Genomic DNA, 21723 nt, shown 5'->3' with positions numbered 1-21723 from the left:
CAGAGGTGGCCAGTAAGCACAAGAGAGGCTTATAATGCATTTTAATACTTATTTGAATGTTCCCGGTGTTTCGTCATCCTATTTTTGTTTTTTAAATGCAGCTTTCCCGTTTGAGTCACTGCCATTCTTTCCTCACAGGTATTTTAAATTTATTGGTGGCTAGGCCCTTTATCTAACAACAGCATCATGTTAAGAAAATCAGCGTCAAATCTTTAAAAACAAAACAAAACAAAACAAAAAAAAACGCCAACGGTTTCACCAGAGGCGGAATTCCCTTTTGGGGTCACTCGGAGGAGGGCGGGAACAAGACGTGCGCAAGGCTTCCGCTTTCTTTTCTACGGTAAAGCCAACCATTCTCCTTAAAGGAGTACCACGGAAGCGTGATTTTCGGTCTGCAAACGCATCCCTAGCGACGAGTCCACCCATGACACAGGGATGCCATAGTGTCGCATCACAATGAGTAGTCTATGAGAGCTCAAAAGCCAGAACAAATTACCTTGATTCTGGTAAAATATTACATTGCAATTCACCTAACCTGTCAGTTTCCTTCTCTCGTTTCCCAAAGTGCTGAACTTCCGGAGTAGACTCCTCCCCCTCTATTCCTGCCCAGTGGTTTGGTCCGACCTTAATGCTACTGACAGGAGGGACAAACTGCGTCTGCGCAGAAAGCTCTTCGGGGGGTGGGGGGGAGGAACATGGCGCAAGCTCTGTCTGAGGAGGAGTTTCAACGGATGCAGGTGCCGCTCGCCGGGGAAAAGACCACCGGGCTAGGCGACGGGGGGGCGGGGAAGAGAAAGATCGTCCCACCGGCTCTGAGCAGGGGTTGGTTGGGATGGACCTTGAGCCTAAGGGGTTGGTCTGGAGAAGGGAAACTGAGACTCCGAGTGGTGAGACTACTGGATTCCGAGATACTGTTGGGTTCTGAGGGGATGGATTCTGTTAGCCTTGTGGGCGGAAGAGAGAGTCCTAGCGTGGGCGATACCTTACTCAGACCTGGAGGGGACGAGACCTTTGGGCCCGTGCGGGGGACACCTTGGGTGGGCAACGGTAATGCTGGGCTTTGAGGGAAGGAGATCCTGAGAGGGCGAAACCATTTTGCCTGGAGAGGAAGGAAGCGGGCGTTGGGCTGTTTGCTTCATGGTGGGGGGAGCCCTGGAGAGGGCAATACCATTACCGGTGGGAGGTGGACGTTTTTGTGGGAGATACCACTATGTCAGGGGACTGGGGAAAGACCCCACATGTCATTGTTGCTGGGAGGTGGAGCTCCTGTGCGAGGGGTGGTAGCGGATCCCAAGAGAGGACAGTACCATTGGATGATTACGGGTGATCCCATTAGATGTGGGGTGAAGAAGGCCCTGAACGGGTAATACGATTAATCCTTGTTGGAGAGAGGACCGGAGGAGGTGAAAGAGTGATAGATACCTTGGACTGCTTGGAGGGGAAATCACCGGTCTGTGGAAAGGTACCCTGACTGAGTACTGTGACCACTTGATTCTTTTTGGGGGGACTCTGAGGTGGATGAAAGGCCAGAGTGGGCCCTTGTTGAGAGAATTCCTTACTGGGGAAGACCATTGGATTTTGTGTGGAGACTCTGAAAGGGGGAAACCCTGCGTAGGGTCCTGTGGGAGGACAGGAGGAACTCCGAGTGAGAGCAGGTATTCCATTCATCCTTGAATGAAGGAAACCAGTTGTCGCTATGTGAGGGACCCTGAGGGTGGAAGACTGAGATAATTGGACCAAAAAAGGGGAAGGCCCCTGTAACTTGTGCGAAGTATTCCATGTGAGTAAGAGTAATCCAACTGGCCCACCCAAGGCCTTGTGGGGGAAAAACCCTGAAGGGTATAGCGTCATCCCATTGGATTATGACTGGTGAGATCTTGAGGGGTACAGGGGATCCTTGAATGAGGAAGATTGATTCTGTTGGTCATGAGTGAAGGGAAAACCATTGGCCTCTGATGGATAGAGACTGTAAGTGGGTGCCAGGGGTGTTCCAACTGGATCAGGACTGGGGGAGACAGATCACTGGGTCTGGGAGAGGACAGGGGCAGGAAAGATTCTATAGAAGCCAAGCCCTCTCACCTTTAGCAGACCACCCAGGGATGGAGGCTGGTGCCATGGGAGAGAGGGAGAGGTCTTGGTGGGGTAAGGGATGGTGGTCTGGGAAGAATTGGCCTCAGCACCCTACAGGGCTGGTAGGTAGGGATATGCTGTTTGGAATGGCCCATACTTCACTTTCCCTCAATTCTTGAAAGGGGTCTGGACATATTTTGAGAGCTTTGGGGGTGGGGACCCTGGGCAGCCCCCTTTTACTCAGTGAAATTGGTCATAATACCAGGCCCTCTTCCCTTGGGAAAGAGGGAGGAAGGCAATCCCCTGCCCCCTACTCTGGCCAAGAGGATAGACAACACCTCTGACAGAAGACAGAACAGTGTTTAGCGTGTGACGAGGCCAATCCAGATGAAGAGGCAGACTTTATCCTTTGGGCATGGAACACACATGAGCAAGAGACTGACTGGGTCAGCATTCTGTCATGGCCTGAGGGCATAGTTGGATTGGAAGGGGAGAGATGGAGGCAGCAGGGAGACAGGTGAGGCTGACTGTGTTTATATAAGTAGAACTGGAGAAGGTGGGACACGCTGAGTGGCTGGACTCATTTGGGATGAAGCAGGCATGGGTCTTAGGAGTGACTAAAGAGGCGCATGGAGGACAGCAGGGTCTGTAGGGCTCAGAGGATTGGTTCTCTCCTCATGAGGGTAGGGGGCACATTCCTGCCAAGTCATTTCCTTCCCTGCTTCCCCCTAAGGCTCAGCTCCTAGAACTCCGGACAAACAACTACCAGCTTTCAGATGAACTACGCAAGAATGGTGTTGGTGAGCCAAGAGGGTCTCATTAGATGGGGGTGGCTTTGGAGGACAGAGGCCAAGGGGAAAAAATCTCATAGGCCTGGCAGGAGGACCACTGACTGAGGCTGAGACTCCCTGCTTTCCCCACACCAGAACTTACCAGTCTTCGACAGAAGGTTGCCTACCTGGATAAGGAGTTCAACAAAGCTCAGAAGGTACCTCCTTCCACCTACTCACCCACCCATGTGTTCCCTGTAGCCATCTGACTCATTCATCTGTCCAGTGAGCACCTACAGTGAACCAGACCTAATGTTACATGCTGTCACTAGTCATTCAAAAATTTCTCATGGAAGTCTCCTTTGTTTGGTAATTTTATCTAGGTCTGCTTAATTTATTAATTAATTTTCATTTACTCTTAATTCATTTTTAATTTCAATTACTCATTCTCATTCACTGATTTCTAACTAAATAATGAAAGCTATCAGTAAATCTGCCTTGAATCTGCCTCCTGTCCCCCACTCATACTCCTGCCTTGTGCTCCTATTCCCCACCCCTGTCCTGGTCCTGTTGGTAAAGTGAGACTAAACCTACCTCTCAAATCCTTTGAAGATGAGATAGCATATAACCTATCATGGCCCCTCAAGGCATTCAAGGCCCTCCTTTGTCTCTTTCTTCACTGCTCCGTCCCCATGCATAGTACAACGTTATATGCAGTATGTTCTCCATATATATTTGTTAGATGAAGGAACACAGAATGCAGAAAGTCTGGCAGTCAGAAAGCTAGGCTTCTCTTTGGTAGGGTGCTGGTTTCCCAACCTGGCAATGCCCTCAGCTGCCCAGCAGGGGAACAGCAGTTTCCACGGTGCATGGGAGGGATCCACATAGATGTGTTTGGACAGATGGAACAGTGAAGCCATAATTTCTGAGCCCGGAGATCCAGCCTATGAAGGGTTAAATACTAAGACCCATGAAAAGCCTCAAGAGCTTAGAGGAAAGGATGTAAGCAGGGTGCTCCTCACTCACCCACTCACTCACTCCATCATTCCTGTGGGCTACTGATTGTGGTTAAAGACACCCCCATCCCTCACCCCCTGTTATCATTGTCCCCCCTTGACACTTGCCACAATATCTCCATACCCTAGTGAGGGAGTCCGTCTCTGGTCACCTTATCTCTCTTCTCACCTCCCTCACCTTTAGGCACTGAGCAAGAGCAAGAAAGCTCAGGTAAGGGGACCCCTGGCGGGTAAATGTGTCTGGGAGACTGTCTTAGAGGGGATATTTCTGTATGCTGGGATCTCCTGGTATTGGCCTTTCTTTCTCTGTGTGTGTGCTTGCATCTGTGACTACCTCCCTGCCATGTGTTTTTGTGTCTATCTTTGTTCTCCTGTTTTGTCTCTCACTCTGCACCTCTCCCTGTATGTCTTTCCTTCCCCCTTTCTTTCTCTGTGTCCTCCTCTCTGAGTCTCTGTCTCTGTCTTTCTGTTCCTTTCGGATTCTTGTTTCTCTCCCCAACCTTCTCTTTTTCTTTCCCCCACCTGTTCCTATCTCTGCCATCGTTTCTCTCTTTTCTTCTTTCCCTTTCTTTCTGTCTCTTGACTCCTTGTTTCTCTCTCCCCTGTTCCTCTCTCCCCGTTCCTCTCTCTCCTGTTCCTTTTTCTCTTCCTGATTCATTTCTTTCCCTGACCCCCTCTCTCTGTTCTCCCTCGTTGATCTCTCTGTTCCTATCTCTCTGTCATCGTACCTTTTCTTTTTTCTCTCTCCCCCATCCCATCCCTCTCTCCTTCCCTATCTAACCCCCTTTCCCCATCTTTCTCTGCTTCCTTTCTTCCCTATTTCTATATACCCCTCTCTTTCCTCCCACTGTCTCCCCTCATCCCTTTCTCCTTCCGCATCTTCCCTTCTCTCTACCCCATGTCTCTCTCTCCCTCTCTCCCTCCTTATCTCCTCTTTTATCCATCCTATGTCTGTCTTTCCCCCTGTATCTCTTGATTCCACCCATCTCATTCTCTGTACCCTATGTTCTCCCCCCAATGTCATTTTCTCCCTCTCTCTGTTTCTTTGCCCTACTGCCCCATCCTTTCTACCCCTGTTGGAGACCTGGCCCACATCTGCCACTGCAGGAAGTCGAGGGGCTGCTGAGTGAAAATGAGATGCTGCAGGCAAAGCTGCACAGCCAGGAGGAGGACTTCCGTTTGCAGAACAGCACGCTTATGGCCGAGTTCAGCAAGGTGCTGGTGCCCTGGATAGTTGAGGGGGGTCCAAGGGGTAGGGGCCACCTGGGCTGAAGCCGGAGGGCAGCTGAGGGTGGTTGGACAGAGGCTGGCCCTGGGTCACTGTCCATGGTGCTGAAACAGGGCCTCGATCTCTGCTGGGGGGCAGTGATTTGACAGATGGGACCACCCACTGTGCTGGGATTAGAAGGCTCCAAGCCATGAGGTCAGCTGGTTCCTGACCAAGTCACTCCTTTCCTTTGAGCTTCAAGTCTCCTTGTGTATATTTTGGGGCTGATGCTATGGAGCCCCAGGTTGTTGGGAGGTCTTAGGTAAAATTCTTATGCTTAGTATGGGATGGAAAGATGTTTGAGCTGCTTCCCTTTTCTAAGTTTTTCATGTGTTTTAAGGGAAAAAGTCTCACAGCAACAAAAAAGGTATTTCCAAGGCTCTACCTGAGAATGTAGGGCTCAAAACCTTAAAAAAGAAAACAAACCAAAAACACAACCTTTGTGTAGGTACAATACCAGAGGCAACTTAGTAAGTAGTAGTTAAGAGCCAGAGGCCTAGATTAAACTCTTGGCTCTGCCTTTTACTAACTGTAACCTTGAGCAAGTCACTTAAGCTTCCTGTTTCTTGGTTCCCAAATATTTAAAATGGGAAAGATGATAATGACAGTTCCTGCCTGGCAGGGCTTTTGTGAGGATTGAATGGGTTAATGTCTATAAACCACTTAGAACAGAGCCTTGCACATAGTATCAGCTATGTAGGTGTTAGCTACTGATAGTATCCTTTTCTTTATTCATTTTCCCTCTAAAATCTTTCTTGACTATTTAAAAGTTTTATATCCATCCTATGACCTTGCCCTGCCTCAGCCCTTACCACCTCTATTCCCACAGTCTCCTCGCTGGTCTCCTCACTTCTAGCATCTTTTACCAGACCAAGCCATAACGGTTGTCCTGACCCGCAGGTCTTACCACGTTGCTTCTTTAGACAACACCTCCCAGTGGGTCCCCGTCCCCGAAATTTCAGAACCCCTGGTGCTCACATAACAGCTGACCTCATCGCCTCACTTCTCACTGCTTCCTGCCTCTGGCCTCAGTGGTATCATGGTTCTTGCCGGGAGAGGCAGGGGCAGTTATTCCTCTATAAACCCAGCTCGTGTTTCTCAGTGCCTGCCCTGGGCTAGGCACTGAGCCAGGTATGGAACCTCCTTCGCAGTACCCCTCCTCCTCCTGGAAGCTAGAAATGCTCACAGGGAGACCTGAGTTCCAGGCCCGCCTCCACCACGTATTTGCCAAGATATTTCAGCTCAATTGTTCCTTCAACAAATAGTTATTGAGCCCCCACTATGTGCTCTGTGTTCTGGAAATAGTTGTGAGCAGTACAAAATAGTCCTCCCTCTTGGGTAGCTTATATTCTGGGGGTGGGATGGGGAAAAAGATGATAACATAGTAAACAAATAATAATAATAGTACTGACAGCTGACAGTTACTTAGTGTTTACTGTGTACCAGGTCCTGTTAGATGTGCTTTACATTATTCACTTATTTAATTCTCACAGCAAACCGATGAGATATCATTACTATCCCTATTCGACAGATGGGGAAAACTGAGCCCCCTAGAGATGAAGTAATTTGTGCCAAGGTGAAATGGCAGAGTAGAAATTCACATCCAAGCGGTCTGGCTTCTGAATCTATGCTTGTGACCTACGTTACAAAACAAACTTTAATTGTGAATCACAATTTACGATCGAAACATTTTCAGAGATTTAAAAAACTAAGAACGTATTAGGTAAATTTAATTGCGATTCCTGCTAGGTAAGAAAGAAGCAAACAGAATGCTGTGCTAGAGAGTATTGGAATTTCTGCATTGGGGGATACTACTTGGAAGGTAACATTTGAGCAGAGCACAGAAGGATGCAAAAAAGTCAGTCATGTGAAGAACTGGATGAAAGGAATGGTGTTCTGGGTAGAAAACATCCCAGGCAATAAAATAAAAATTCTCTGTGGGCCTCAGTCTTCTCATCTGAAAATGGGGACAAAGGATCTTGTCAGGTCTGCTGTGTGAACTGTGTTTTCTCCAGGAGTTGAGCAGGGGGCTGGCTTAGTTTTATTTGCATTGTACTCCTCTCCACGGGCTCTCCAAGGGCTAACGAGAGGGAGCCATGGGCAGTGCTAACCCTGGAAATGCTCTGAAAGCTGTCTGTGGTGCCTCGGCTCCCAGACGCAGACCCCTCCACAGAAGAAGGCTGGCAGTGGGGCTATCCATGATGCTGACATCTTGGACCAGCAACTTCCAGAGGAGCCTGAGGTCGTGGATTGCGACTGTGAGGTTGCAAGCGGGCAAGCGAAAAATTGTTCTCAGTATTCTCCATCTTCCATGTCTCTGTCACTTAACAGGTGTTTGAGTTTGAGGTTGTTTAACATCTGTGCCTCAGTGTCCTTATCTGTGAAGTGGGGATAATGAGGAATGAGAGCCTCTACATCACAGGGGCGTTATGGGAATTAAATGAATTGTAAAGTACATGGGCCAAATGCTATGTATATTTCAGCAAATGTTGTTCTGATTCTTTGCTTTTCTGCTACCTCACTTGTCCCCTGCTCAGCTCTGTAGCCAGATGGAACAGCTGGAGCGGGAGAACCAGCAACTGAAGGATGGGGCTGCCAGGGCAGGGGCTGCCCAAGCCGGGAGCTTTGTGGATGGGGAGCTGCTGAGACTGCAGGCAGAGAACACAGCCTTGCAGAAGAACGTGGCAGGTGCGTGGAGACCCTCCTGGGAATGTGGGGACCTTGGGGCTTGAGTAAGGTGTTGTCTTCCCTGGGGGAAGAAAAAGGCTTCAGAATCAGGCTTGGCCCTGCCATGAACCAGTGTATGATTTTGGACAAGCCATTTCACCTCTCTGAGCCAAAGCTTCGTCATCTACGAAGTGCATGTAGTGATGTCCACCACCTGGAAAACTGCAGTAGAGATAAGAGGTGATATATTTCTGAGTTTAGTTCAGCACCTGGTACCTAGCAAATGTTACTGATAAGCAGACTGAACATCAGAAAGGAGGTGTTTGCTAAATGGAGAAAGTGAATGAAGGAGTGTCAGGAAGATTCTGAGCCCAAGTTTGTCAGTGGGGTCTGGGATGAGAGCTGAAAGAAAATTTGATAAAGTGTGGGAGTGAGTGTCCTGATGTGTGGACTTGTGGAGAGCAGCTGGGCTTGTGGGGTGGTGAGTGGTAGTTTGGCGATCAGGAAGGAGACTTCGTAGAATGTGGCTGGGGATTAGAGGTTATAGGAGGATTCAGCTGTAAATGGAGGATGGTGGGCATCACCTTGGAGGGCTGTGGGTGGGGCTTGGGGATGGGGTGGGGCTTGGGAAATTATCTTGGGCTGATTTGATGGCAGACAGGATTTCCGTGGTTGGTGGGGCTTAAAAGATTTGTGAGAGGTGGGGGCGAACCTTTGTTTTGTAGGCTTATGGCCACTGAGGCAGGGTTTCTGCTACCTAAGGGGTTGAAGGCCAGTTCTCCTTCTATTTGAGGTGTGTCAGGGGTCTTCTGAGACTACCTCATCCATCATATGTCTCTGTTCTACCCACCAGCCCTGCAGGAGCGCTATGGGAAAAAGGCTGGGAGGTTGCCAGCTGCCATTGGGGATCAAGGGGATCACCTGGGGGGCCCAGCTTCCCCTGTCCTGGCCCCCATGCCATTGGCAGAAGTGGAGCTGAAATGGGAAATGGAGAAGGAGGAAAAGAGACTGCTCTGGGAGCAACTGCAAGGCTTGGAGGTGAATCTGGGTCTGTTGGGGCTGGGGTGCCAGGAGGCAGGCAGATGCCCTAGCTCTGCCTGTGGTCCCACGGAGATATCTGTGACATCATCTTGTGGGCTGATGGATTAGGAAGGCGGGAGGGCAGGGAAAGGCACAGGCCTTACCTCCCCCCTTGCTGATAACAACTCCCTCCCTCATCCTTCCCAGCAGACCTTGAAGCAGGCTGAAACATCCAGGTTGCAGGAAGAACTTGCTAAGGTGGGGCTGCCGAGCTTTCCCTGGACTTTGCCCCACCCACTCCCCACCTGCCATGCTTCCCCTGGTAGGGTAGAGGGGCAGAGTATCTCTTCAAAGCCTCAGTTTTGTCATCTGTGAAATGGAGAGACTCACATTTATGTCTCAGATTTGCTTTCAATATGAAATGGGCTAATGTCCTTCTATGTCTTGTGCATGGCAGGCCCCATCCCATCCTTCTGGGTCCTCCGATCTCTGCTTTTTTATTCATCTATCCATCCATCCATCCGTCCATCCATCCAAGCATTTATAGACTGCTGGCTCTTATCTTAGGAACTTGAGACGCAGTGGTGAGGCAGCCAATCATGATCCTGTTTTCCAGGCCTCCCAGCCTAGCTGTTCTATGACATGGCCATCGGTCGATAGGTCGGAGGCATAAATGTTGGGCTTTGGAGCCTGAGGAGCTGGGTAGAGGTCATATTTTTGCTGCCAACCAGCTGCGCAACCAAATTATTTAACCCTTCTGAGACTCAGTTTCCCATTTGTAAAGCCAGTGGTGCTCACTTCTCAGGACTGTTTTGAGGATTCCATGAGGTAACAAAAGTAAATTCCAGTTTCTGTAAAGGACTTAGTGGGAGGTGTCTGTAAACATGAAGTTAATTTTTGTCTTTATTAATATTATTCTCATTCTTATCACTTGTCTGTACCCTCCTCCCCCACTCCAGCTCGCCGAGAAACTGAAAAAGAAACAAGAAAGGTAAATTTCTTTCTTCCAGAGCTGGGGGGAAGGGGTTTGGGAGTACTAGGGAGGGGATTGACTTGTGGAATGGACCCATATATGTCTGTCTTTCTGTGCCCAGTTTTTGCCGTCTGCAGACAGAAAAGGAGACGCTATTCAATGACAGCCGGTAACTACCAGGGTTGGGGATATTGGTGGACAATGGGGCAGTGTCCAGCAGGATTAACCGAAGATCACAGGGGCAGAGCTGGGAGACTGGGCCTCAGTCTGTGGTCACTGTGCCCCTCCCTCCCACCAATCACCCCCAGGAACAAGATTGAGGAGTTACAACAGCGGAAGGAAGCTGATCTCAAAGCCCAGTTGGCTCGAACTCAGAAGCTGCAGCAGGAACTTGAGGCTGCCAATCAGGTGAGGGGTTGGGTTCTGAGATCACTGGGATAGGGACAGGGCTGGGAGTCCGGGGAGCTCTGAGGTCTACGGAGGCTAGTTGGGGAGTCTGATATTTCCTGTGTTGGAAATATAGGGACTGGATGGGTCCTGGGCCCCCTAGGAGCTAGGAAAATGGGAACTAGGGAACCACGAGAGCCCTAGGAGTTGGGCTAGGAATCTGCATGAATTAAAGATCTCAGCGGGGCTGAGGACTAGGGGCCTATGTGCCACAAGTTTGGATGAATCTGAAACTCCAGGGGATTAGAGACAGGAATCTGGAGAAATCTGTGGTCACTGGATTGGGACCAGGAGTTTGGAGTGAGTCTGAACTCCCTGGAGGTTGGGTAACTTTGAGACCTATGGGGGCTGGGTGGATATAAGACTTTCAAGGGTAAGACAGTTGGGCCTGGAGTCTGAGTGCATTTGAGACCCTCAGAGCTTGGGGGCTGGTTTGGGTCTTAAGACATGTAGGAAGTTGGATCATGTGAGTTGGTGGTCCCTGGGGGCTGTGAATAAAAAACTGGTGAGTCTGAGACATCCAGCGACTGGAGCAAAAGTCTAGGTAGGTCTGAGGCTCCTAAGGGTTGGTGGCTGGGTGACTTTAAAGCCTCCAGCCTTCCCCTTAGAGTGAGTGAGTCTCAGGTCCCTTGGATTGGGGGATATGATGGCTTGTGGGTCTAACTAAAGCCCCTAGGAGCTGGGGACAGAAGTCTGGGTAACGCTGGGTGTGAAGATCCCCAGAGACTGGGGACAGGAGCGGCAGGTGAGGTATCAGTCTGAGACCTCATGAGGAGCTGGAAACTACACTCTTGTATCAGTTTGAAATCTATAGGATCTGGGGTGGTGAGTTTGGGTGGGTCTGAGACTCTTGGGAACTAGAGACATGGGGGTTGCATGTGTCTAAAACCCCTGGGGGTTGGGGTCAGGAATCTGGGTGAAGCTGTAGTCCCTGGGGGTTGAGTGTGTCTGAGAATCCTGGGGCCTCTGAGCTGGAATCTGAGTGAGTGTGAGACCATCTTATGGATGGGGGCTGAGTGAATTTGAAATCCCCAGGAGCCTAGGTGGGTTTCTGAGGCACTTAGAACTGGGACACAGGGGTGTGTGAGGCCCCTGGGGATAATGACCAAGAGTCTGGGTGAGCCTGAGATCTCTGATGGCTGGGTAGTCCAAGGCCCTCAAGTACTGGCAGCATGCTGCCAGGTGGTCAGAGAGGGAGTCTGTGTGGTCATATGTACCCCAGGGGAGGCTGAGGTCTGGAATGGGCTCCCCTGACGTGGTCCCCACAGAGCTTGGCAGAGCTGAGAGATCAGCGGCAGGGGGAGCTCCTGGAGCATGCAGCAGCTCTGCGAGCCCTACAAGATCAGGTACATTGTACTGAGCGGGCTCAGGGAGGTGGGGGTGGGGGTGGGGGCAGCCTCAGTGGGTATTGTACAGGCAGGCAAGGCCCCAGGGTCCTGCTTCCCCTGGTCGTCATTCTCGTGGGTGTGTGTATGTGTGTCCTTTCTTTCTTGGCTGCGGGTAGGTCCTGTCCTCCTGTTCTGGACCCACTCTCACTCGTTGTGGGGGTGGGGCCAGGTGTCCATCCAGAGTGCGGATGCGCAGGAACAAGTGGAAGGACTTTTGGCTGAGAACAATGCCTTGAGGACTAGCCTGGCTGCCCTGGAGCAGGTACAGGACACGTGGGAGCCTGCGCCGATCCCTCCCCAGCTCCCCGTCTCCCTCTGCCTTTGATCCACATTCGGGCAACATTGTCTGGACCTCATGCTGTTCTCCTGCCTCTGTTTCTGTTTCATTCTCAGCTTCTCCTTTCTGTTGGCTTCCACCCCTCTTCTCTCTGGTCATCCATCCCTGCTTTTTTTGCATTCTAGTTTCTTTCCAGTAAAGTGCAAGAAGTGTACTAATCTTAAGTGTACACTCAGTGAATTATCCCTGTCTGTATATTTATCTGTCTCCATGTAGCCACCACCCAGATGAAGATATAGAGCATTTTCAGCACCCCAGAAGGTCCCTGTTACCCCTTCTCAATCAATACTTCCCCAGAAGTAACCACTCCTCTGACCTTTAGCAACATAGATTAGTTTTGCTTGCTCTTCAACTTCATTTAAATGGAATCAGACACCCAATCTATGTCTGGCTTCTTTCCTGAAGCGTTATATCTGTGAGGTTTATCCGTATGTAGCACTGATGTGTTCTACTTTCTCTGTGTACTATTTCATTGTATGAATATACCACACTTCCCAACCCCCTGTTGATCTCTTTCTCTCACTGCTTTTCTCTTTGAAATACTCTGTCTCTACTCCTGGCTCTCCTTTCACCTCTCTCCCTGTCTCCCTGGAACACCCCGTGACTGGCCCCTGGGGCCCCTTTCACTCCACTTTCCATCACCACCACTCTCTCCAGATCCAAACAGCAAAGACCCAAGAACTGAATATGCTCCGGGAACAGGCTGCTGGGCTGACAGCTGAGTTGCAGCAGCGACAGACTGAGTATGAGGACCTCATGGGACAGAAAGATGACCTCAACTCCCAGCTCCAGGTGACGCCTCTGACTTTGACCTGTCTCCTCCTAGTTCCCTAGTCCTGGATCCGTGGAGTTTCCCATGAGGTGCTGTGGGAAGACCATGGAGTCAGGTGGACTTGGGTTCCAGTCTGACTCCCGAACTTATTAGCACCTGTGTGTCCTAGACCAAGTCATTTCACTTGAGACTGAGCCTCTTCAGTTAGTTAGGACAGCCATTCTGATTCCACAATAGAAACTGGAATTATAGCGGGAGAATGAATGCTGGGGAGCAGCTAGCAGCCTCTGCCATGTTTCTCATCTAGAAACAGAACATCACCCACTTTACCAGGGCTAAGGGAGATGTTCTACCAGAAATGTCCTCGGTGAGCAGCACCTCCTGGGGGCTCTTTATCAAACTCACCCTTCTTGTCCCCACATTAGGAGTCATTGCGAGCCAATAGTCGGCTGCTGGAACAACTTCAGGAACTCGGACAAGAGAAGGAGCAATTGACCCAGGAACTACAGGAGGCTCGTAAGGTGGGCAACACCACAGGGGGAGGCCCAGTCTGCAGGGGGACAGGTGATGTGGGTAAGCCCATGGGAATGGGAGGGCACAGAAAGTGACCAGTTCCCTGAGGACGGGTGAGTGACATAGCCGTTCAGTCGGGATGGGGAGGAGGTGGACTTCGGCTTGTTCCTTGGGCCTTGTTTGGCGTCGGGGGAGGAGGTTGACTGACATCCTCCTGCCCCCCTCTCCTGGGTGCCAGAGTGCTGAGAAGCGGAAGGCCATGCTGGATGAGCTAGCCATGGAGACGCTGCAGGAGAAGTCCCAGCACAAGGAGGAGCTGGGAGCAGCCCGACTGCGGCACGAGAAGGAGGTGCTGGGGGTGCGCGCCCGCTACGAGCGTGAGCTCCGTGAGCTACACGAAGACAAGAAGCGGCAGGAGGAGGAGCTGCGCGGGCAGATCCGCGAGGAGAAGGTGGGTGGGCAGCTGATGATGCCTCTCTGCCTCTAAAACCTGGAGAGCGTAGCCTTGCTGATGGGCCAGGGGCTGGCGTGGGTGAGGCGCCCGCTCCTCCACCTGGCCCTTGCTGCTCTGCCCTCTTGCAGGCCCGAACGCGGGAGCTGGAGACTCTCCAGCAGACAGTGGAAGAACTCCAAGCTCAGGTACACTCCATGGATGGAGCCAAGGGCTGGTTTGAACGGCGCTTGAAGGAGGCTGAGGTGAGTTGCTGCAGAGGCTGGTTGGAGGGTACGCATGTCAAAGCAGGGGACTGGAAGTGGTCAGACCCTGGAACTTTGTGAGGCTCTGGACTTGGGCGTCCCCACAGCGCCCCCTGGCTCAACAGCAGCCCTCTGGAGGGGATCAGGCCATGGCCATCAATCAGTAGGGCAGAATGTCAGATGTGCAAATTTGAAAAGACACCTCTTCCTTCTGAAATTGTACTTCTGTCGGAAAATTATTATAATATCATAATTCTAATTTTGATGCAACCAGAACTTTTACTACCATTTTCTGGAAAAGTCATGGTAATACATAAGAGGCAGTGTCACGTAGCAGTGAAGAGCACACATGCTGGAGCCAGTTGTTTGCCTGGGTTTGAATCCTGTCTGGGCTGCTTTCTAGCCCAGACAGGGCAAGTAAATAACTTGCCTTGGGCAAGTTATTTACTTCTCTGTGGCCCATTTTCGACATCCGTAAAAAAAGGGATAACAATAATACCGGCTGTCTAGGTGTTATGGGAGGGTTATATAAAGTGAGTTAATATATATAAAATCCCTACAACATTCCTGGTGTGCAGTAAGTGCTACGTTATGTTTTATTAAATAAAGTAAGATGTAAATGCAGATGTTGGTCTTCGATGTGAATGGCGCAGCCCTCAACGTGACACTCTGTTTCTTCTCTGCATACACAGGGGCCCTGCTGCAATCCCTCACACCGCTCACTGGGTGTGATGTCCTCTGGGGGGTGTGACATCCTCTGGGGGGGCCGTGGTCAGACCTGGGACTTGTCTTGTAGGAATCTCTGCAGCAGCAGCAGCAGGAACAAGAGGAAGCCCTCAAGCAGTGTCGGGAGCAGCACGCCAGCGAGCTGAAGGTGCCCATTGCATGATGGCATTCCTCTCTGGTGGGAGGACTGAGGTTTCCCAAGCTGTGGCCTGAGCTGCCCTCTGCTTTGCAGAGCAAGGAAGAGGAGCTGCAGGGTATGCGGGATCAGCTCCAACAGGCCCAGGAGGAGCGAGACTGCCACCTGAAGACCATCAGCAGCCTGAAGCAGGTCACCCACTGGTCCCTCCTGGTCCCTGGACACACCCCGGGCCTCAGCATGCAGTAATGGGGCAGGGAGGGAGCACACTGCATGCAGCCATTCTGGCACCCACCAGCTGTGCTTTCTCTATCCCACAGGAGGTGAAGGACACGGTGGATGGGCAGCGAATCCTGGAGAAGAAGGGCAGTGCTGCGGTACGATGGGGGAAGGGGTCCAAGCGTGGTCCACTCCTGCCCTGCGGCCACCCCCACCTGTGGGCCCACTGGGCCTCAGCCCCTATCTTTCCCCTGTTCCCCACAGCTCAAGGACCTCAAACGGCAGCTGCACCTGGAGCGGAAACGGGCGGATAAACTGCAGGAGCGGTTGCAGGACATCCTCACCAATAGCAAGAGCCGCTCAGGTGAGGGGCCCGGACGGCAGGGGAGGCTTAGGTGTGGGGAGGCAGAGCTTGGGTCTGAAGGCTGGGGCTGCTTCCTGTACTTCACTCTGCAGGGCTCTCCTGTGTCTTCTGTCCCTCTTGCACTTTGTCTGTCTTTTACCCCTTCTCTGCATCTGTCCCACCTCTGTTTCTTTCTTTCTTTCTTTTTAAATTTATTTATTTATTTATTTATTTATTTATATTTGGCTGTGTTGGGTCTTCGTTGCTGCACACAGGCTTTCTCTAGTTGTGGCGAATGGCGGCTACTCTTTGTTGCGGTCCACGGGCTTCTCATTGCAGTGGCTTCTCTTGTTGCGGAGCACGGGCTCTAGGCACGTGGGCTTCAGTAGTTGTGGCACGTGGGCTCAGTAGTTGTGGCTCGCGGGCTCTAGAGCTCAGGCTCAGTAGTTGTGGTGCACGGGCTTAGTTGCCCCGCGGCATGTGGGATCTTCCCGGACCAGGGCTCCAACCCGTGTCCCCTGCATTAGCAGGCGGATTCTTAACCACTGTGCCACCAGGGAAGTCCCTCCCTCATCTGTCTCTCTCTGCATTATCTCTCTGTGTGTCTCTCTCTCCTTTTTGCTGTGTCTCTTCTCTGTTTCTGTCTCTCTCTGCCTCCTCATGTCATCTCTGTATCTGCCTTTCTCTCCTGGCTTTCTCTTTCTAGTTCTCTCCTTTTCTCCTCCTGCCTTTTTCTTCTCTCTGTTCCTTTATCTCTCTCTCTCTTCTCTCTCTCTCGTCTGTGTCTCTGTTTGTCTCCCCACTATCCCTCATACACTCCCACACCTCACCCAGAGTCTCTAAGTCTCTTGTATCCATTCTCTCATTCTATAAATATGGACTGAGCCCTCTCGCTCACATCCAGGGTCCCTGGTAGGAGGCCCCCCCAAGTCTCAGTCCCCTAGGAGCTCCCTGTTGAGCTAGGGAGACAGACTTACAATCAGGCAGCAACACTACTGTGTGATCATTATGCAGCTAAAATCCATGTTATTTTTGCCACTTAAGGCAGAAGACACAACAGAAAAATTTGAGTTGCCTTGGACTTTTTTTTAGGAAGAAATGGCCTTTAAATATGTTTAAATAAATAAGATGCAGTGATGGCTCTGGTGCATCTCCCGTATCACAAGCGAGAGAAAATGTGCTCCCTGTCCCTCCACAGCCATCCTGCTCTTGCTGGAGATCCTTGGCTTGTGGTGTCAGCCCCCATCCTTGACACCCAGAAGCAGCTGCAAGAACAGAGACACAAGCTTAGTGGCTGTGTTTCAAGTGACATGGCAAAAACGGGTGTATCTCTTACCAAATCAGTGTCTCGCTGAGGCACTCAGTCTCCTGAAGTTACCTCTCTTTATAAGGGAGGACTTTTATTTCTGTTCTGTTACAGATTGGTGTACAGATCAACAAACAGATTCAAATTGTGTGCCATACATTCTATCCGTCCATTAGGTGAAATTCAGATTTAGGTGCATGGCTACGAGTCTGCCGCCATCTTTTCTCTCTCTGTCTCTGCTCTGACTAGTGTCCTTAGCCAGGGTCTCTGTTTGCCTCTATCATCAGCTCTGGCTTGCTGTCTCTCTGGGGTCTTCTGTCTGCACATAGGGGTGCCCCTCTGCCCTCTCCAGCTGTCTTTACCCTGAGTCTGAGTGCATTCGCCACTTTATGCCCATGTGTGTCCACATCACCATCTTTCTCCCCATCTTCACCTTTGTTTCACTTCTGGTGTGTGTTTGCCTAGAGAGGCAGCTCCTTTTTCGGTTTCTGCCTTTCCCTACCCTACTGTCTGCTTCCACTGTTACCCATGCCTGAGTGTCTCTTTGCCTCTCTCCATCTCTGTCAAATCTATTTCTGCCTCTTCTTGCCAGTCGGTGCCCTGGGACCCTGGGGGATTGGGGCTCAGATTTCTCTTCCCTCTCTTCCCAGGGCTCGAGGAGCTGGTTCTATCAGAGATGAATTCACCAAGCCGGACCCAGACTGGGGACAGCAGCAGCATCTCCTCCTTCAGCTACCGCGAGATCTTGCGGGAGAAGGAGAGCTCGACTCTTCCAGCCAGGGTAAGGGGCGGGGAAGAACCTACAGCCCCAGCTTCTACCCAAATTCTGGGCCCTCCTTTTTCCCTCCCCTGCAGCCATCTTCTACTCTGGGCCCAGCACACACATTTTCTTGTCAACTTTTCCTCGAGCTCACCAACTTGGATTCAGATTGCTAAATGGGGGATGGACAAATTATTCTCTCTGACCTTTGTTTCATCATCTGTGGGCTAATTCCACCTTTCCTGGTGCTATAAAATATGTGGCTCATAGTAGGTGCATTATCCATGTGGGAGATCCTTTTTTCCAACTCATAATTATCACTTATTATTATTGTTGTCTGTGTCAGCTTCCTTGCCAGACACTTTTCTTTGGAAATAACCTTTTTATCATTCTGTAAGTAGTATGTATACATTGTAGAAAAGTTTAAAAAACACAAGCAAAGATTTTTTTTAAAAATCCAAAGAAATCACATCTTCACCATACAGAGATCACCACTATAAATCCTTAGTTCATACCGTTCTAGACCTCTCTCTCTCTCTTTTTTAAACCTAAATAAGATTACAAGTAACCTGTTGATCTCTACCCTCCCAATTTGGTAAATTTTCATCTTTTTGAATACTTCGACCTTAGTCAGATTTCTCTAGTTGGTCCCAAAATGTGCTTTATTGCTGGTTTTATGAAAACCAGCATTCAATTTCAGAGCACATTTGCTGCATCTGGTTGCTTTATGGGCCTTAAGTTTCTTGAGTCTAGTGTGATCCCTTTTTTTCATGACATCAACCTGTAGAAGAGACCAACCCAGTTGACCTGAAGGAAGTGTCCCACCTTTGGGATTTTCCTGCTGGCTTCCTAGTGGTATCATTCAGCTCGTTTCTCTCTCCCCTAGTTTTCCTGTCAACTGGAAGTGAGAGCTCATTTGTTACAGGCTCTCCCTTCATGGTCTCAATAAGGCTATGGTGTGGTGGTTCCTGTCTCCCCCTTTAAAAGGCAAAGGGGGATCCAGAGTCTCTGAGGGTGCCGAGACTTGTCTGCAGTTTGTCTGCAGCCCCAGTTGCAAAGCCCACCCCGGCTTGGTTCTCCTTCTCAGCCCCTGATCCTATCTGGGGTGTCGCCACTGAGCCTGGGCTGGCCTCTCTGCCTTCTTCCCCGCAGTCCTTATCCAGCAGCCCTCAGGCCCAGCCCCCGCGGCCAGCAGAGCTGTCAGATGAGGAAGTGGCTGAGCTCTTTCAGCGCCTGGCAGAGACGCAGCAGGAGAAATGGATGCTGGAGGAGAAGGTGCTGTCTGCCTGCTCGTCCCCTCTTGGCCTGCCCTTGGGGAGGAGGCGGGGTGGCAGGAGTTGGGGGTGGTGGGGCGATATCTGGCCAGGCCCCTCCTCATGGGTGAACATGCGCAGTTGAGGGCCTGAGGTGGGCTGGGCCACCCTGCAGGTGAAGCACCTGGAGGTGAGCAGCGCGTCCATGGCAGAGGACCTCTGCCGGAAGAGCGCCATCATCGAGACCTATGTCATGGATAGCCGGATTGGTCAGTGCCCCCTCCCCAGCCCTCACCCCTCGTCCAGCCCCTCACCTACCCCCTCCTTCCCCACTGTCCAGAGCTGCGGCTTCTCTCCTCTCCTTACGGAACTCACCAAAGTTACTGCCGAGACCACAGGTGCTAGAGGGAAGAGCCAGGCAGGCCAGGACCTGTGTGTCTTGCTCTGTATTCCATCTCTTGTCTCGGCTCCTCCCTCCTGTCTGAGTCTCTGTCGTCTCTCCACTCTCCTTTCTCTAGTGTCTCTCTGTCATTCCCGTTGCCCTTTCTCCTCCCTGTGTCTCTTCCTCTGCTTTCTCTCCCTTCTCTTCTTTCCGCCCCATCCCCCCCCCATCTTGTCTCACTGTTCCTACTGCCTGTCTAAATGGTTCCACCTCTGGAAATTTTCATTCTCTGGATGCATATCCCTTTTAGGGTCCTTCTCTCCGCTCTTCCTCCCCTGTCCTCCTTTCGCCTCTTCCTTCCTCCATCCCCCATTTTTATTTCTTTTGTTCCCTTCTTTCAAATCTTCTCCTCTCCCTGTGTTTTCCTTATTAATCAGAACAATACCAGTTGACGCTTGCTGAGAGCTGACCGTGTGCTCTGTGCTTTGCATACAGTCATATGTGTTCTTCCAGCTCCATGAGTTAGTTCCTAACCCCATTTCTCAGGGCCGCACAGCTAGTAAGTGAAGCCAGGTCTCACGTGGCAAAGCCTCTGCTCGCTCCGTTAGATGGCTTCTCCCCCCATTTTTCTCCCCCACTCTCTGTCTCCCTCTTTCCTGCTCTGTCTCTGTCTCTCCTTCGGCTCGACTGAGGGGGTGATTCTCAGCCTGGGCCCTTGCAGATGTGTCTGTGGCAGCAGGCCACACAGACCGTAGTGGGCTGGGCAGCGTCCTGAGAGACCTAGTGAAGCCAGGCGACGAGAACCTTCGGGAGATGAACAAGAAGTTACAGAACATGCTGGAGGAACAGCTCACCAAGAATATGCACTTGCACAAGGCAAGTGTGGCCTACCAGCCTACCCCTTTTTCTCTCCAGCCACATAGCCCCTGGGTCATCTGTCAGTCCCCTCTCCACACACCCCATTCACCAAGCACTCCTTCCCCCTCATCTTCCCATCCTCCAGTCAACCTACTCACTATCAGTTTAGTCTTTCACTCTTCCTTCTGTCCTTGCAACCACCCACTCATCCATTCATACACACATTCAGCCACTCTCCCATCAACCCACCTACTATTTGCCCATCTGCCCTGCTACCCGTCTAATCATCTGCCCATGCCTTTGCACCCGTCTCCTTTTTTTTTTTTTTTTTAATATTTGGCTGTGCCGGGTCTTTGCGGCACATGGGATCTTTAGTTGCAGCATGCAGGATCTAGTTCCCTGACCAGGGATCGAACCCGGGCCCCATGCATTGGGAGCATGGAGTCTTAACCCCTGGACCACCAGGGAAGTCCCCTGCACCCATTTCCTGATGCATCACTCTCTCTTACCTACTCATCAGTCACCCCTTGTCTTACCTTTTACCCACCCGCCCAGCGACCTGCTTGCCTACCTGTTGTCCTCCATCTGTCCTCTGAACAGTTTATTTTTCCACCTATTTGCCTACCATGGATCTCCCATGCATCCACCCACATGTCCACTAACCCATCCTGCCACCCAAGTATTTCCCCACTTTTGGGGGAAGTCAGAAAGGATGCAAGTCCGGCCCCTGCCTCTGAGAAGCAAGCTCACCATTTAGAGACAAGAAGGTGGCAGGGGTAGGGGTCATGTCCTCCAGCCTCACCACACAGAGCAGATGATCCACTCCCATGTCCATATCCCTAGCTCCAGGCACTCCTCACCCCCTCACACACACCACACACACCTTTCCGAGCCCAGCCCACTGCTGGGAGCTCTGGGAGCTGCTCCAAATACCTTCCTGTCTCAGGCTAGACATAGCTGGGCATTGACGGGATGAGAAGGATGACACCCAGGCTTGCTGAGGGTGCCATCGACTGCCACCTTCTCTGACTCCTGATGGCTCATTTGTTTCTTAGGACATGGAAGTTCTGTCCCAGGAAATTGTGCGGCTCAGCAAGGAGTGCGTGGGGTCCCCCGACCCAGACCTAGAGCCGGGAGAAGCCAGCTAAAGACCTGCAGGCTGCACCCACTCCCTCCCTTCCCCACCCGCCATTCCCTTGGGCTGTGGTGGGAAAATAGGGGCCAGCGCCAAAATCAGATAGGTTGGGAGACTGGACATTAAAGGGGTTGGAGGCCTGATGGCTGGCGTTAGTGACCCTGTCTTAGGGGCTGAGGCCCCTGGGGAGTGGGGAATCCTGAGGGGAGGGGCAGGGATTCTCCTCCTTCTTGGCCCTGGCTCCCAGGGGCCTTTGCCTTCATCTCTGCATGAGCTCTCCCTCCCAGAGACCAACTCTTTTTTTATTTTATTTTATTTTTTAATTTATGTCTGGAAGCCTGGCTACTCTGCATTTGGGATTGGGGATGCTGGGTGGGGCACGGTCCATGTTCAGCGTTCTAGCAACATGTGTGTGTGTGTGTAAAAGCTGTGCAGCCAAAATACCATCTGGCCAGACTGGCCCACCCACTGACTGTCTGCTCTGATTCTTTCCAACCATGAGGGATGTGCTGGGGGTGGTGAGGTTATACCATTAGAACGGGGAGGGTGGTCTCTGGCTGCAACTTTACTCTCCTTCCCCCACCCTCACCCAGCCTGTCTGCAGTTACTGTTGACCAGCCTCTCAAACTGAATGGAGCAGAAATATCTGCAGATATGTATGTGGGTGAA

The 21723-nt window shown here is 51.2% G+C and overlaps 1 protein-coding gene across 11 annotated transcripts; it reads left to right on the top strand.

The window, feature by feature from the left end:
- Positions 1–695: 695 nt before the first annotated feature.
- Positions 696–21515, top strand: GRIPAP1 (GRIP1 associated protein 1; the record flags this gene model as incomplete). Of its 11 annotated transcripts, XM_079727427.1 has the most annotated exons (26): positions 696–737; positions 2804–2870; positions 2997–3058; positions 4041–4067; positions 4964–5071; positions 7661–7811; positions 8644–8828; positions 9021–9068; positions 9770–9801; positions 9905–9952; positions 10092–10191; positions 11499–11576; positions 11788–11880; positions 12613–12747; positions 13153–13248; positions 13479–13691; positions 13823–13936; positions 14733–14810; positions 14895–14990; positions 15119–15175; positions 15282–15381; positions 17317–17447; positions 18579–18701; positions 18855–18948; positions 19783–19937; positions 20975–21189. In XM_079727427.1, the coding sequence occupies 26 exons, from the start codon at positions 696–698 to the stop codon at positions 21065–21067; spliced, it is 2526 nt and encodes an 841-aa protein (XP_079583553.1). In that variant the 3' UTR covers positions 21068–21189. The 11 variants fall into 11 exon arrangements, with proteins under 11 accessions (XP_079583553.1, XP_079583556.1, XP_079583557.1 ...); XM_079727430.1 differs by lacking the exon at positions 4041–4067; XM_079727431.1 differs by lacking the exon at positions 9021–9068.
- Positions 21516–21723: the final 208 nt, after the last annotated feature.

This window comes from Hyperoodon ampullatus, assembly GCF_949752795.1.
Source record: "Hyperoodon ampullatus genome assembly, chromosome: X".
Lineage (NCBI taxonomy): Eukaryota > Metazoa > Chordata > Mammalia > Artiodactyla > Ziphiidae > Hyperoodon > Hyperoodon ampullatus.
Note: the sequence above shows the minus strand (reverse complement) of the source record. Positions and strands in the feature narration are given on the sequence as shown.